General features: G+C 35.2%; 1 protein-coding gene across 5 annotated transcripts in view; it reads left to right on the top strand.

Annotated features, from left to right (window-relative positions):
• MLLT10 (MLLT10 histone lysine methyltransferase DOT1L cofactor) overlaps nucleotides 1–15,185 on the top strand; it is a 204,070-nt gene that overhangs the window by 136,582 nt on the left and 52,303 nt on the right. For all 5 annotated transcript variants that reach the window (XR_016039189.1, XR_016039188.1, XM_088844148.1 and 2 more), the window contains exons 11-13: nucleotides 4,406–4,975; nucleotides 10,803–10,847; nucleotides 11,687–11,719. Coding sequence is in view for 3 of the 5 variants with exons in the window: in XM_088844148.1 (XP_088700274.1) it covers nucleotides 4,406–4,975; nucleotides 10,803–10,847; nucleotides 11,687–11,719 (648 nt within the window). In the remaining 2 variants the exon portion in view is untranslated. The remainder of the gene's footprint in view (nucleotides 1–4,405; nucleotides 4,976–10,802; nucleotides 10,848–11,686; nucleotides 11,720–15,185) is intronic.

Here is a 15,185-nt window from a genome sequence, read left to right as displayed (position 1 = left end):
AGAGATCAAATTGCCAACATCTGCTGGATCATGGAGAAAGCAAGAGAGTTCCAGAAAAACATCTATTTCTGCTTCATTGACTATGCCAAAGCCTTTGACTGTGTGGATCACAATAAACTGTGGAACATTTTGAAAGGGATGGGAATCCCAGACCACCTGACCTGCCTCTTGAGGAACCTTTATGCAGGTCAGATGCAACAGTCAGAACTGTACATGGAACAACAGACTGGTTCCAAATAGGAAAAGGAGTACGTCAGGGTTGTATATTGTCACCCTGCTTATTTAACTTAAATGCAGAGTACATCATGAGGAACGCTGGGCTGGAAGAACCACAAGCTGGAATCAAGATTGCTGGGAGAAATATCAATAACCTCAGATATGCAAATGACACCTCCCTTATGACAGAAAGTGAAGAGGAACTAAAAAGCCTCTTGATGAAAGTGAAAGAGGAGAGTGAAAAGGTTGGCTTGAAGCTCAACATTCAGTAGACAAAGATCATGGCATCTGGTCCCATCACCTCATGGGAAATAGATCGGAAAACAGCGGAAACAGTGTCAGGCTTTATTTTTTTGGGCTCCAAAATCACTGCAGATGCTGATTGCAGCCATGAAATTAAAAGACGCTTACTCCTTGGAAGGAAAGTTATGACCAACCTAGATAACATTTTAAAAGCAGAGACATTACTTTGCCAACAAAGGTCCGTCTAGTCAAGGCTATGGTTTTTCCAGTGGTCATGTATGGATGTGAGAGTTGGACTGTGAAGAAAGCTGATCGCTGAAGAATTGATGCTTTTGAACTGTGGTGCTGGAGAAGACTCTTGAGAGTCCCTTGTACTGCAAGGAGATCCAGCCAGTCCAATCTAAAGGAGATCAATCCTGGGTGTTCATTGGAAAGACTGATGCTAAAGCTGAAACTCCAATACTTTGGCCACCTCTTGCGATGAGTTGACTCACTGGAAAAGATTCTGATCCTGGGAGGGATTAGGGGCAGGAGGAGAAGGGGACGACAGAGAATGAGATGGCTGGATGTTATCACCGATTCGAATGACATGAGTTTGAGTGAACTCCGGGAGTTGGTGATGGACAGGGAGGCTTGGCGTGCTGTGATTCATGGGGTCGCAAAGAGTCGGACATGACTGAGAGACTGAACTGAACTGAGTGCATTTATTATGAAGCTTGACATTTAAAGTCGAATTTTACTCAGCCTACATAAGTTAAGTGTTAGTTGCTCAGTCGCGCCGGACGTTTTGCTACCCCATGGTCTGCAGCCCACCAGGCTTCTCTGTCCGTGAGATTTTCCAGGCAAGGATACTGGAGTGAGTTGCCATTTCCTTCTCCAGGGAATCTTCCCAACCCAAGGATCGAACCCAGGTTTCCTGCACTGCAGGCAGATTATTTACCGACTGAGCTACAAGGGAAGCCCCGTATCTTTTTGGTAATTATGAATACCCAATTTTGAGTTTTAGTTAAACAGCTTTTTTTTTTTCAGTGTAAATATGTTTTATGTATTCTTTTGGGACATACTTATACTGAAAAAATAATTCGCTATTTAACTGATATTCAGAATTAACAAGGTATGCTGTGTTTTTTTTAATATATGGCAATACTGTTTTTTGGAGAAGAGAATAACTCCCCTAAACTTTAGAATCAGTTAGCCAAATATTCTAGGTTTTTACTTTGTATAATTTTTATCATGGACGTAAATATTTTGAGAAATATAAATGTTCAAAACTGTTCCAAACAAATATATTTAATAAAGTATGAAATAAAGGTCTCCTTTTCTCCGCCACCTCCCATCCTGCCCTTTGACTCCTAGGAGTAAACGAGGGGGAAAAGCTGTCTTTTCTTTCACCCTAATCAAACTTTTGAAATGATGATAAAAATTATACCCCAAATCTGCCAGGACATAATTTGAATATGTAGAAATATTGCTTAGTCACTGACCTCTTCATTAAGAAGTTATTTTTGGATTTCAAGATTTTCAAGTCCTAAATATTTTTTTTTCTTTTTCCTCATGTAACAAAAAGTTAGATAGAAAAGAAAATGCTAAATTTGCTATTTTGTGTGTATTAAATTTACAGTATATTATTTTTATGATACTTTGTAAAATAAATAGTAGAACTGTAATTTTTTTTTTTTTGGCCATGCCACGCGAATTGCAGGATCTTAGTTTCCGTGTCAAGGGTTGAATCGAAGCCCTAAGGTGAAAGTGCTCAGTCCTAACCACTAAACTGCCAAGGAATCTCGTAAAATTGTAATTTTTAATGTAACTTCATTCACATTTTGAATGTGATTGGCACAATTCATTTATTTCTTCTTTGTAATGAAGACCTTATTTTGTACTGCTAAAATTGCATTTTTGAGCTTTTAATCGTATCTTTGAAGTACTAATCCATTTAGAAAAGAAATTTCTCATTTTCTTAAACTTAACAACATTGGAGTCTTTCCCTGCTTCTGTTAAGATATGATAGAGATGTGTTATGTTTTCATATCTGAGGTGACATTCTAAAACGTTTTGAAAGTTGAAATTTATATTAGAGCATTGAAAGTAATTGTGTTTTTTCTTTTTAAATTTCAGGATTGTATGTGAATTTTAGAAAATATACATTTAAAGTATTGCATATACTAGATGTTTTAAATTATTTGCCTTACTGTTGTGAGCTTTTAACACCAGCTGTAAAAACAAAAATGTGCAGGAAAAAGACAGATGGTGACAGATCAGAATGGATAATATAGAACGTCTTTATAGCTGCTAATTAAGTGGCAAATTGCGGTTATACTTAAATGATTGATGTAATGTAAATGGCTTCTTAATATGTATGTTTTTCTATACAGATATGGCCTGAAAATGGTCACAGAAGTACACGTAATTTCATAAATGAATAAGGCAGATATTCTCTTGAAAAAGTTAAATTTTAGAACTATTATTGTTTTCTAAATGAGCCATTTCAGAAGAACTTAAAATTTAAAAACCAAAACCTTGAGACTTTAGTTAAAAATAAATTATTTCTTGTGTGTAAGGAAGAATATCTTTCTGAATATTTAAGTGAATTTATGTGTGATTACCTATGAATGTGCTCTGCAATAAAATTTAGTATTTAGCTTGGAATTTCCACTGCCAACAGAACACTTCATTTTGAGCTTTTGTTTCTAAGTATAATAGTTTTAAAACCTGATATAGTTTAGTTTTATGAAACACAATAGTTATGTGGTCAAAACTGAATCTAAACGTGTGTTACTTCATTTGGTAAGTGTGACAAGAGGGTTTGATAAAGTGAAATGGTGGACTGAACTTATTTCATCACAGCCATTAGTTTTCACCTGGTAAATAGAACCTTGAGGTTCTTATATCTCATAATGACACGATGGGCTACTAGTATTCTTTAAAGAGTGGGGGAAGTAAACAGTTTTGGAAGTTTTATGAGAGGTACCTCTCCTATGATTTTACTTTCATAAAAGCAGTAGCAAAATGTAAGTGGCTAGTTTCTTTTCTTTATGCAGCTCCATAAGAGTTAGACTGGGAGAAATGTGAGTTATGTATATTATTCCATGTGATCGTTATTATTTTATCAAAGTCATGTTTTGGTGGGGTAGATGTAACTGAGTGATAAAATTTACCAACATTATTTTGAAGTTAAAACTCAAAACTTAATGACTTAAGCAACATCTTTTGGTTCTTACTATATGTTGGGAGCATTTATAATCATATCTTAATAATTGAAAAAGAGAAAGTTCCCCATGCCATTCAGAGTTCAATTATAGTCTTTTGAAAGTCTTCTTGAGACTTTGCTGTTAATGGCAAGCCACTCCAGTACTCTTGCCTAGATAATCCCATGGATGGAGGAGCCTGGTAGGCTGCAGTCCATGGGGTCGCTAAGGGTCGGACACGACTGAGCGACTTCACTTTCACTTTTCACTTTCACACATTGGAGAAGGAAATGGCAACCCACTCCAGTGTTCTTGCCTGGAGAATCCCAGGGACGGGGGAGCCTGGTGGGCTTCCGTCTAAGGGATCACACAGAGTCGGACACGACTGAAGTGACTCAGCAGCAGCAGTCCTTCCTTAGCATATATAAGGCATTTGGGGGAGAATTGAGGAATGCTACCATGGTAAAAGGTAGGTTAAAAAATCCGCATCTTATATCTTGGCAATTGTACAAATAGTAGCTTGTAATTCAAGAGTTAATAATCAATTTAATAACTATATAATGACAAGTGTAATTTTATAGATAAACTTGATTTCAGTAATTTTTTAAAAAAAATCTAGCTGGGTTATATACTGATGTCCTTGGTTTTAGAGTTTTTTTCATTCTCTCTTTTTGCTGATTGTATCATTTCTACTGCTCATGGGAACTTTTGCATCCAATTTTTTCTTTTCCTACCCCATTTTTTTCCCCCCACTACAGGTAGTTTTTCAGGAACTCCAGGCAGTGTAAAATCATCTTCGGGAAGTTCAGTACAGTCTCCCCAGGATTTCTTGAACTTTACAGACTCAGATCTGCGTAATGACAGTTATACTCACTCCCAGCAGTCATCATCAACCAAAGATGTACATAAAGGAGAGTCTGGAAACCAGGAAGGGGGGGTAAATAGTTTTAGTTCCATAATTGGTCTCCCTTCAGCCTCAGCTGTTATTTCGCAGCCTAAGAGCTTTGAAAATTCACCTGGAGATTTGGGTAATTCCAGCCTCCCTACAGCAGGATATAAGCGGGCTCAAACTTCTGGCATAGAAGAAGAAACTGTAAAGGAAAAGAAAAGAAAAGGAAATAAGCAAAGTAAGCATGGGCCTGGTAGACCCAAAGGAAACAAAAATCAAGAGAATGTTTCTCATCTCTCAGTTTCTTCTGCTTCACCAACGTCATCTGTAGCATCAGCTGCAGGAAGTGTTACCAGCTCTAGTCTTCAGAAATCCCCCACGCCACTCAGGAATGGGAGTGTGCAGAGCCTCAGTGTGGGCTCCTCTCCACTTGGTTCAGGTAGGCCTAGCCCTTTGTTTCCCCCTCTACCCCTCCCTCCCACCACCACCATCCTCCTTTCACCTTCACAAGCAAGTCGTTTTAAACTATTGTTATGAAAATACTGTGAGTTGCTAAGTGACATTTAATTATCTTAATGAAAAGTGTTATCTTAGAAGGACAGTTTGGTCTTTGGAAAAGACAGTTGGCACTAATTCAGTTTTACTTAACCTAAATATAGACTAAATAGTTCAGTTCATTGTTATTCATTTCTTAGGAAACACCTAGAATTGATTTCCCATTTTTTGTTTTTGCTTCACTTGCATAGTATTTTAGAAATCAACTAGGAATTCACATTTATGGTGTGACAGTTTGCACTATTTTTGATTGGTATTTGTTTTGGGACTTCCTTTCCCTAAACCTCAGTTAGTCTTTATTTTCTCAGTAGTTCCTGACACAAATTCTAGTTGAATTAACTCCATCTGGAATATTTTTCAGTCAGTGATAGGTGATTTAAATTTATGGACTTTAAAAATCCCATTTCAGGAGATATCTCAAATGTTATGTATCATTTTTGTTTTCAATTGTGTTTACCAGTTTTTACCATCATTTTTACTATAGTATGAATAAATTTATAAATGTTGTTGTTTGGTATGTTCCTTTAACTTATACTTTGTAATGTAAATATTATTTTCAATTTTTAAAGATTTCAAGATGTGTGTTTTTAAGACAGAAACTTAGCTAAATGTCAGCATTTATCTTTTACATTACATCTTCAATTTGAGATAAATGACTTTAGATGTGTTGATTGTAAATTTTACTACCCATGTTTCAATTTTAGATTTCGGATTGTAGAAATGATGAAATTTTGGACAAAATAAACTATGGATTTTGTGTGTTCTGTTAGATGGAGAGGATAGGTGGAAAATGGTATGGAAAAATAGTAAATAGAATTTAAGTAAAGAGTATTCATGTTTATTTTACAAATATAGAATTTTGCATTGTCTGTAGTTCTACAGACATTTCAGTAAGTAAATGTAAGAAAGACCATTATAAGGGAGAAAAGAGCATGTGTAAAGGTCAGATATGAAAAATAGTAACTTATTAACTGCCATCTGTTACATTCTTTTTTATCTTGTTTAATATTTAGAACAGTTTTATGACACAGGGGCTATGAATGCTTCTATTTTACAGCTGATAAAACTGAGACTTCGTTAAAATAAGTTGTCCAAGATCACGTGGTCAGGGATTTCTTTCTCTTTTTATTTCTGATAGCTAGCTTCTTTGCCTGTGGTGGACCTGTTAGACAGGCTTTTTGGAGAAATGAGTGGAAACTATGGAAGGATTTAGTACCATTAAAAATCGTTTAGAGCAAGATTCCTTAGTCTTGGTACTATTGGTATTCTGGTTGGGCTAATTCTTTGCTGTGCATCACTGTCCTGTGCCTTGTAGGATGTTTATCAGGATTCCCAAACCCTACCACTACACATAGTGACAATCAAAAAATATTTGGGTTTTGAAAGGGGCAAAATTGCCCTTGGTTGAGAACCACTGTTTTAGAGGGGAAAAATAATAAATTGCCTCAAGAAATAAGTTCATTGAAAAGATTTTAATATTTTGCACACTTGAGTGTATGTTTTATTTATATAGTATATTTGCTTTGAGACCAGAAGAGCTTAGCAGGTAGCCATAGTCCCTGGTCACAAAAAAATTACACAGATTTCCTTGGAAAAAAGTTTTTTAGTTCATGTTTATCTTTAGCAAAGAGGCATAAGAATCAGGTGAGTAACATACTGAGAAAGCTAGGTGTAAATTTGCTCTTAGGAAGAGATCCTCACCAGTGTCCTATCCATAGGGGCACAGTCTGAGAGTTAACTGAATTTCAGAAATTGCATTTGGATGCCAGTTGAAATACACATCCTCAAATTAATGGACATAAACACCAGTTTACATTCTTGAAAAGAGTTTGCTATGTGTTAGTGATTTAGGGGAGATTTTAGGTGTGGAAATCATGTTCTTTACATAGTGATTACATTGAGAGAGCAGTGTTTGTGGCAGAAAAATATGAATTTGTATCCTTTTTACCTCACCAGTAGGTAAAACAGAAATTTAGGGAGAAATTCCCATAAATATTATTTCACGAAGTTTAGACTTGTCAGGATTTTTTCCCCCTTAAATCTGTATTTTAAAATCACTTTGAAGATTGTATAGATCTTGTTAAAGCTATTATTATGGAGTAAGATTGTTTAAAACTATTTGAGGTAATATATTATTTAATCTTACACATTTTAATAAGTTTTATGATTAGATCAGAGCTCTCTCTCATTGGTAAGCTTAGTTCTAAAAAGTCTATTCTTACCTTAGAAAAGCAAGATGAATGCCATGAATATTTAGGAATTAAGTCTTCTTACCATAAGTTAAGATTGCTAACTGCTGTTGAAACTTAGCTTGTGCTGCACACAGTCTTGCATAGAGTATTATTACTCATATAGCAGAAGTATAAACAGAATTCTCACAGCTCTCAGTGGTGAAGCTATACATTTTCCTTGACTCCAGTAACAGTTATAAAATTTAAGGGGTGTTTGCTGATGAGGGTTTAAAACCATGTTAGTACACTGTTGGTCATACTTTAAGCAATGGGATCGACAAGAAAATTTGAGCCAATAATTTTAATTTGCGATAGTACTACCTCCTCCTAGTATGAAAATGTTCATTTTATTTTTGCAATAAGTTTAGATTGAGAAGTCACTTAGTAATTGTACAAGCAGAAAACTTTCTCCTGTATAAATAAGTCATAGGAGTATGTACTGTGTACTGTTACCAAGAGTTTTTCATGATGCTCTTTTTAAAAGATTCATGTGCAAGTAACAATTCAGGCAATCTTGTAAACACCTGTTAGCTATAAGGTGAACTGTAACATGCACTGTAACCCTAGCTCCAGCAGCTTAGGGTTTTGTTTGTCATGTTCACTTCTGTCTCCACTGCTCGCATAGTGCTTTGAACATATTAAGTGCAAAACATTAAAAAGAAAAAAGAGTGAATACTGTTAGTAATAAGTGATCACTGAGAACATACCATGTTTTAGTAGTATCCTGTGTAGTTTTGTACTTGTCTTTCAAGAGTTTTTACCAGGTTGCAAGTGAAATTATTTTTTTAAAAGCTTTTCATGTAGTATTACGGCTAGTTTTAAGATATATCATTAGCTGGAAAAGACCATGGACAAGATGAAATTTGTATTGTACTTTGGAGTACGCAGATAAAGAAGACCAGCATTATTATCAGAAAAGAAAGTTAAGGTATATTTGAAGGGCAGACTTTGTAAAAACAAGTTTTTGTTTGTGGGATAGAAGTAACATTGATTAAACAGGGCAGGATGGGTTTATGGAGAATTAAGTCCGAATGTCTAGTCATGATACCTTGTATATCTTGGAGCACCTAAGAGTTGCTAAAGAACTCTCTAATGACCGTTTCATTTGATCCTTAGAACAACCTTGTGCAATAGACAGGACAGCTGCTATTGTTGTGGTGGTTGTTTTTCCTCTTTTACCACCACTAGGATATAAAGCAGATGTACAATCAAGTTCTTATGATGTGATTCTCTTAAAATTGTTAGTTAGAAATAGCATTTTAAGAATAGTCAGAGTTCTTTTCATGACATGTTCAAATTACAGTAGTGCGTACGTGTCTAGATATTTATTCTAGGAGGCCTAGGTCCAGTCAGAATAGAAACCCAGAAAACACCTCTAAACTGGAGTGATCGAGGAGTTTTATTAAAATAAATCACAGTACATCCTGATATATGACCTACTGTTTTATAGTGACTTGCACAAAATGTACTCAAGGATGTAAGTTTTGGCTTATAGATTATATTAAACTTTTGATTGAATTCTTTCCTACGTATTTTCTTTTGAGGTATTAACAGGCACCTGGTCTTTTGAAATGTTGAAAGTTAGGACGTTGAAAACATTGAAAGTTTTAGATGAGTTGACATGCTGTATTTGTCCTTTACTGTTTTCCTGTTTATCTCAATCACATTAGGAGAATTTAGGATTTACTAAAATGAAAGTTAGCATTTTTTTTCTTCACATAAATCAGCATCTTTTTCTGAGGAAAATTTGATATTCATTAACTGATAAAGAGTTGATAGTTTAGCGTTAATTTCTTTTCTTTGGGCATGCTTTGCCTTTTCAGAGTATATTCTTCCCTGTTTGTTGTTTTCAATCTTAGTCGCTCATTCTTTAATAGAGTGCTGCCATACCTTTCTCAGTTAAGGTACCTGACATCTTTCAGTGATGGAATTCTTTAGTGGTAATAAATGCTGTAAGAAGAGATTCTGGAAGGCACTCATTCTGTTGTGATGCTATGTATTTATTCTAAGCTCTTAAAAGATATCACAAAGATAAGTTAATATGAGTAGATCACCTCTAGACGTTTCTTTTGGTTTCTACTGAAATATGAAGTTTATGAAAGTTTAACTTGAGCCCATGTAACTTTGAAAGGGATCCTATTTATGTCATGTCTAATTAACGTTGGTAAAGTGAAACTTAGAAGTCTTTCTCTGATAAAATACTTTAATTAAAAATAGACTGATTCTGTAAGCAAATAAGGGAATCATAAAGATATAAAGTATTATTATAATAGACTCATAAGAGTAGAGTTAGTAATGCAGTACTGTAGACCAGGGAGTAGATCCAGTTAATGAACATAATTCACATCTATCTAAATGACTTAGGTTAATGATTTTGTATACATTGATTATATTGGATTATAAATGAAGAAGATATTGGATACGGCTAAGACCAGAGAATACTTAAACATTATCTCATATCAGTTTCTTTAACATTACAGTGACTGCTTTGTCTTTTTAATTTCAAATTATTCAGAGTGGGCTCATGATTAGACTTGACTTTTGAGGTAGATGCGTGAAAGATGGTTACCTGGAAGCTCTCTGGCACATGGTTCCTACAGGTCATGTTTTTAATTAACTTAATATCCAGAGAATTCCCAGATATCCCTTCTTTAAAAATAACTGGCCAGTGGTGGTGGCCACACGTGAATAACAGTTGTTTCCAGATTAGTAGGCCAGGTCTTTTGAGTCACAGCATTCCCTTAGTCCTGGTTTTATCAATTATTTTTTCTTTTGGAATATCATACAGAAATTTACTCCCGATTTTTGAGCAGATTTTCCTTTTAGCAGTGTTTTATTGCCTCATGTCACCCTCTGCTAGTTCTCTTCATAAGGGAGGAGTAAAGGAATAAAAGTAATTGCTTGTTCATTATAATCATCAAAAATGAAAGGTATAAGAGAATAAGCTGAGTGTAGTTTAATGAGTTTTACGTAACTGTAAGTTATATAAAACTTACATAACAGTAAGTCATAATGGATTTCTGCTCAGATATAAACTAAATTTTCATACTTAAATTACAGTTTCTAATTGAATACAGCGTTCAGATATTTTTGATACATTGTTCTCATCTAATGAATTATATAAAATTTATCACATTGCCTAACTATACTTCCTCATAGTGGTGTATCTATTTATTCTTAAAACATTTGTTACACAGATTCATTTGTTAGCCCTTATGTCTTTCCCTCATTCTTTGCCTACATATGCATGCATGTGTATTTCTACACTGTCCTGTTAAGATTGTGAGAATTAAATTCTGTTTGGTCCTCATACCCCTGACATCCCAGTTATTGGCTTATAATTTCTGTTCACACAGTTCTGTTTGCCCTTCTCAGCTAGACTTTGGATGAATGTTTTCTTGTTTTTCTGGCCCCTTTCTTTTCTACCCTTAAGTCACTGGCAACTTCTTTGCTGATTTCCTTTCTCTTCCCTCCCAACAGAAATTTCCATGCAGTATCGGCATGATGGAGCTTGTCCAACAACTAGTAAGTTGTCAAACTGGGTTGGTAACCCAGGCTTTTTGACTTCTACTCTAGTGCTTTTTCTAGTATATTATACCACCTCTGAACCCTTAAGTTTTAATTTTCTAAAATGCAGTTGGTTCTTAATTATGTAGGTTTCTCCTACAGTGATAGATTAACTTGTTGTTTTGTCTGTCCTGTGTTCAGAATCCATATTACAGTGAAATTGTGACCAAATTTTGTTGATTGCTGGCCTTTTAATATGGTGTTTCTGTTGTGAAATTGTGACTTTTGTTCCCCAGTGAAGTAATATTTTCAATATTTTGTTTTTTACTAATCTTAATGTTCATATATGTATATTGGCATTAGATAGAGTTTTTTGCTTAGACCACTTCATATGTTGAGACTGTTGTTCTGAAGTCTAGGAAATGAGAATGTTTGATCAGGTTAGATGTTAAAATGAGTTTTATTATTTTTTTAAATAATAAATATTGTTAAGTGTGACCAAAGGTGGATTTACCTGTATAGAATTGTATCTTATTGTTAGTGACTTTCAGCAAGAAAGACATTAGACTACTAAATGTCTTTTTAAAAGTAGCTTTACATATATTTATTACTAAGGAAATTTATCATCATTATGACAGTGTATCTGGCATACAAATTTAGTATATATTGGCAAATGAAATGCAATATCTAGAAATTCATACTGTGTGAAAACTGAGCCAAGCTTGTAATGATTTAAGTAATGATACATGATAGACTTATTGAGATTTTTATTGTACTGATTCAGTCTATACCTATGTATTTCTTTTGTGTGTTTGAGAATGATCTTAACCTGAAGTCCTTTTTTCCTTACTTAAAAGCTTTCTCAGAGTTGCTGAATGCAATACACAATGGTAAGTTTTATTAGAATCTTCTCTGGTGGTTCATTTATTACAAAGGTTGCCTTTTGTCGAGAATCCCAGTTGAAAGCTTGCATGTTCTATTGATGAAATGAAACCTAGCTCTGAATCAATTGTTCAGCGCCATAGTGAAACTTTTTGTAGATTGCCTCTAGGAAGATAATAGGTCAACTTCGTTCATCAGTTTGGCTTTTACTGTCTCTTTGTAAGGCAAAATGGTGATAGTGTTGTTCTTCCTTTATGAAAGTCTTTTTTCTAGTTTTACAAACGGGTTTTGTTTTTTTTTTCCCTGGTTCTTTTGAACTTCTCTTACCAGTGCAGTTGATTATTGATTTCTTCTTCAGGAATTCGCTGTTATTTTGCAACCATGAATGTGAATTTTATTTTAGGATTAAAAACATAATACTTTTGTTATTCTACCTCTCTGTTTCATTGAGTGATTAAACAAAGGATAAGTCAGCTTCCCTGGTAGCTCAGCTGATAAAGAATCCACCTGCAGTACAGGAGACCCTGGTTCAATTCCTGGGTTGGGAAGATCCATGGAGAAGGCATAGGCTAAATTTAGCTATGCAAACCCTCTCCAGTATTCTTGGGCTTCTCTCATGGCTCAACTGGTAAAGAATCCACAAGCAATGTGGGAAACCTGGTTTGGGAACATACCCTGGAAAAGGGAACAGCCCACTCCAGTATCCTGGCCTGGAGAATTCCATGGACTGTATAAGTCCATGGGGTCACAAAGAGTCAGACATGACTAAGCGACTTTAAAAAAAAAAAACTAACTCTTTTTAGATTATGCCCAATTTGGGACCAGTATTTTTACAGGAGACTTGAATCTTTTATAGGATTTTTTTTTCTTTTAAGATAAAATTTTGCAAAAATGTTTGAGTTTCTTCAGTTCCGAGAACCGTAATTTTTTGATGTTCAAAAAAATAAACATCTTGAATCTAGTGTCACCTTTGTTGATTTTCATTTTTAGTCATTAACTGACAAACTTATTTTATCAGTACTGTTTGTATGATTCCAGGCAGTTTTCCCAGCACATTTTCATTAACTTCATGAAGCCTTGAATGTTTTGCTAATGTCGTTTAATTTGCCATTGATTTGCATTGTATCTGGATTAAATTGTAAGATGTTTACAAATGTATAGCCAGCAAGAGACTTGCATGGTGAATAAGGAAAGACACTCCGTTGATTTGAGGCTGGAAGTGGTTGGGATGGGGAACCCATAATGAGCATTATATTAATGGGTGCATTTAAAGATAACTCCTGCTTTCCTGTGTAACTTGGAACTGTGAGCTCTTAGAATAAATACTCCAGATAAAAAGGAACTCTTGAACATTGGTATCCAGAGGAAAGGGGATTAGCAGCATTCTTTAAAGTGAACATGTTACCATTTTTTGATAGGAAAGTATAAAAACATCATTTTCGGTTTGCATAGGTAAATTTAGACTTGTTTTTAAAATTCTGGAATATTAGTAATTAATATTATAATTAATAATTAATATTATTAATTTATTCTTGAAGTATTATGAAAATGTGAAGAGTATCAGTTCAGTTCAGTTGCTCAGTCGTTTCCGACTCTTGCGACCTCATGGACTGCAGCACGCCAGACCTCCCTGTCCATAACCAACTCCCGGAGTTTACTCAAACTCATGTCCATTGAGCCAGTGATGTTATCCAACCATCTCATCCTCTGTCATCCCCTTCTCCTCCCGCCTTCAATCTTTCCCAGTATCAGGGTCTTTTCTAATGAATCAGTTCTTCGCATTAGGTGGCCATGGTTTTGGAGTTTCAGCCTTAGCATCAGTCCTTGCAATGAATATTCAGGACTGATTTCCTTTAGGATGGACTGGTTGGATCTCCTTGCAGTCCAGTGGACTCTCAAGAGTCTTCTCCAGCACCACAGTTCAAAAGCATCAATTCTTTGGTGCTCAGCCTTCTTTATAGTCCAACTCTCACATCCATACATGACTACTGGAAAAACCATAGCTTTGACTAGATGGGGTTAAGAAAAAAGGTAAATACTGTCAGGAGCCACAGAAATCCTTTGCCATTAGTAACTGACAAAATACTGGTTATATTAATTTAATGGGGCAATGGTCGTTTCTCTGCATGGTGAATGAAGTTAATGTCATGGAGTAATACAGTGAACACAGATTTTCTTTAAAATCTTGGGTTATTTTATAACTGGAATTTTGTGCCTTTTGACCCCCATTACCCATTCCACCTCATCTACTGATGCACATTTAGGTTGTTTCCATGTCTTGGGTTTTGTAAGTAATGCTGCAGTGAACATGGCAGGTACACATACCTTTCTGGATTAAGTGTTTTTGTCTTCTTTGAATAAATGCCCAGAAATGGATCCATATGTTAGGTCTTTGTTTTGTTTCTTTTTTTAAAAGAACCTCCAAACAGTTTTCCGTAGTAGCTTCACCAGTTTATATTCTTACAACACAGGTTCCCATTTCTCCACATTTTCACTAATACTTAATTCTTAAATTTTTGATAATGGCCATTCTAACAGATGAGAAGTGTTATCTCATTGTGGTTTTGATTTGCATTTCCCTGTTGATTAGTGGTGTTGAGCATCTTTTCATGTGTCTGTTGGCCATCTGTTGTTTGTCCTTGAAAAAAACATGTTTTCAGATCTTCTGCCCGTTTTTTAATCGGATATTTTTTCTCTTTTGAGTTGTAGGAGTTATGTATTTTGGATATTAACGCTTTATCGGATATCAGTTCAGTTCAGTTCAGTCGCTCAGTCGTGTCTGACTCTTTGCGACCCCATGAATACAGCATGCCAGACCTCCCTGTCCATCACCAACTCCCAGAGTTCACTCAAACTCATGTCCATCAAGTCAGTGATGCTTGTTATTGGTTATCAAATCAAAAAAATCATAGCCAAGACCAGTATCACAGAGCTTATCACCTGTGTTTTCTTCTAGGACTTTTATGGTTTCAAGTCTTACATTCAAGTCTTTAATCTATTTTGAGTTGAGTTTTGTGTAGACTGTAAGTCAGTGATCCAGGTTCATCTTTTTGAATATGGATGTCCAGTTTTCCCAGTGCCATTCATTGCAGAGACTTTCCTTTCCCCATTTTATGTTCTCAGTTCTTTTGTCACAACTTGATCATATATGCTTGGGTTTATTTCTGGGCTCCCTATTCTGTTCCACTGATCTGTATATCTGTTTTTATGCCAATACCATACTTCTTTGATTACTATAGTTTTGTTATATAGTTGAAATCAGGATACGTGATGCCTCCAGGTTTGTTCTTTCGCATTATTGCTTTTGTTGTTTGGGGCCTTTTGTGGTTCCATACAAATTTAAATTTTTTTTTTTCTATTTCTGTGAAAAATACCATTGAAATCTTGATATGGATTACATGGAGTCTGTAGCTTGCTTTGGGTAGTATGGACAATTTAACATTAATTCTTCCAGTTCATAAATATGGAATATCT

The sequence above is a fragment of the Moschus berezovskii genome, chromosome 15 (assembly GCF_049115385.1).
Source record: "Moschus berezovskii isolate FMDL1 chromosome 15, NW_MosBer_1.0, whole genome shotgun sequence".
NCBI classification, from domain to species: Eukaryota; Metazoa; Chordata; class Mammalia; order Artiodactyla; family Moschidae; genus Moschus; species Moschus berezovskii.
Note: the sequence above shows the minus strand (reverse complement) of the source record. Positions and strands in the feature narration are given on the sequence as shown.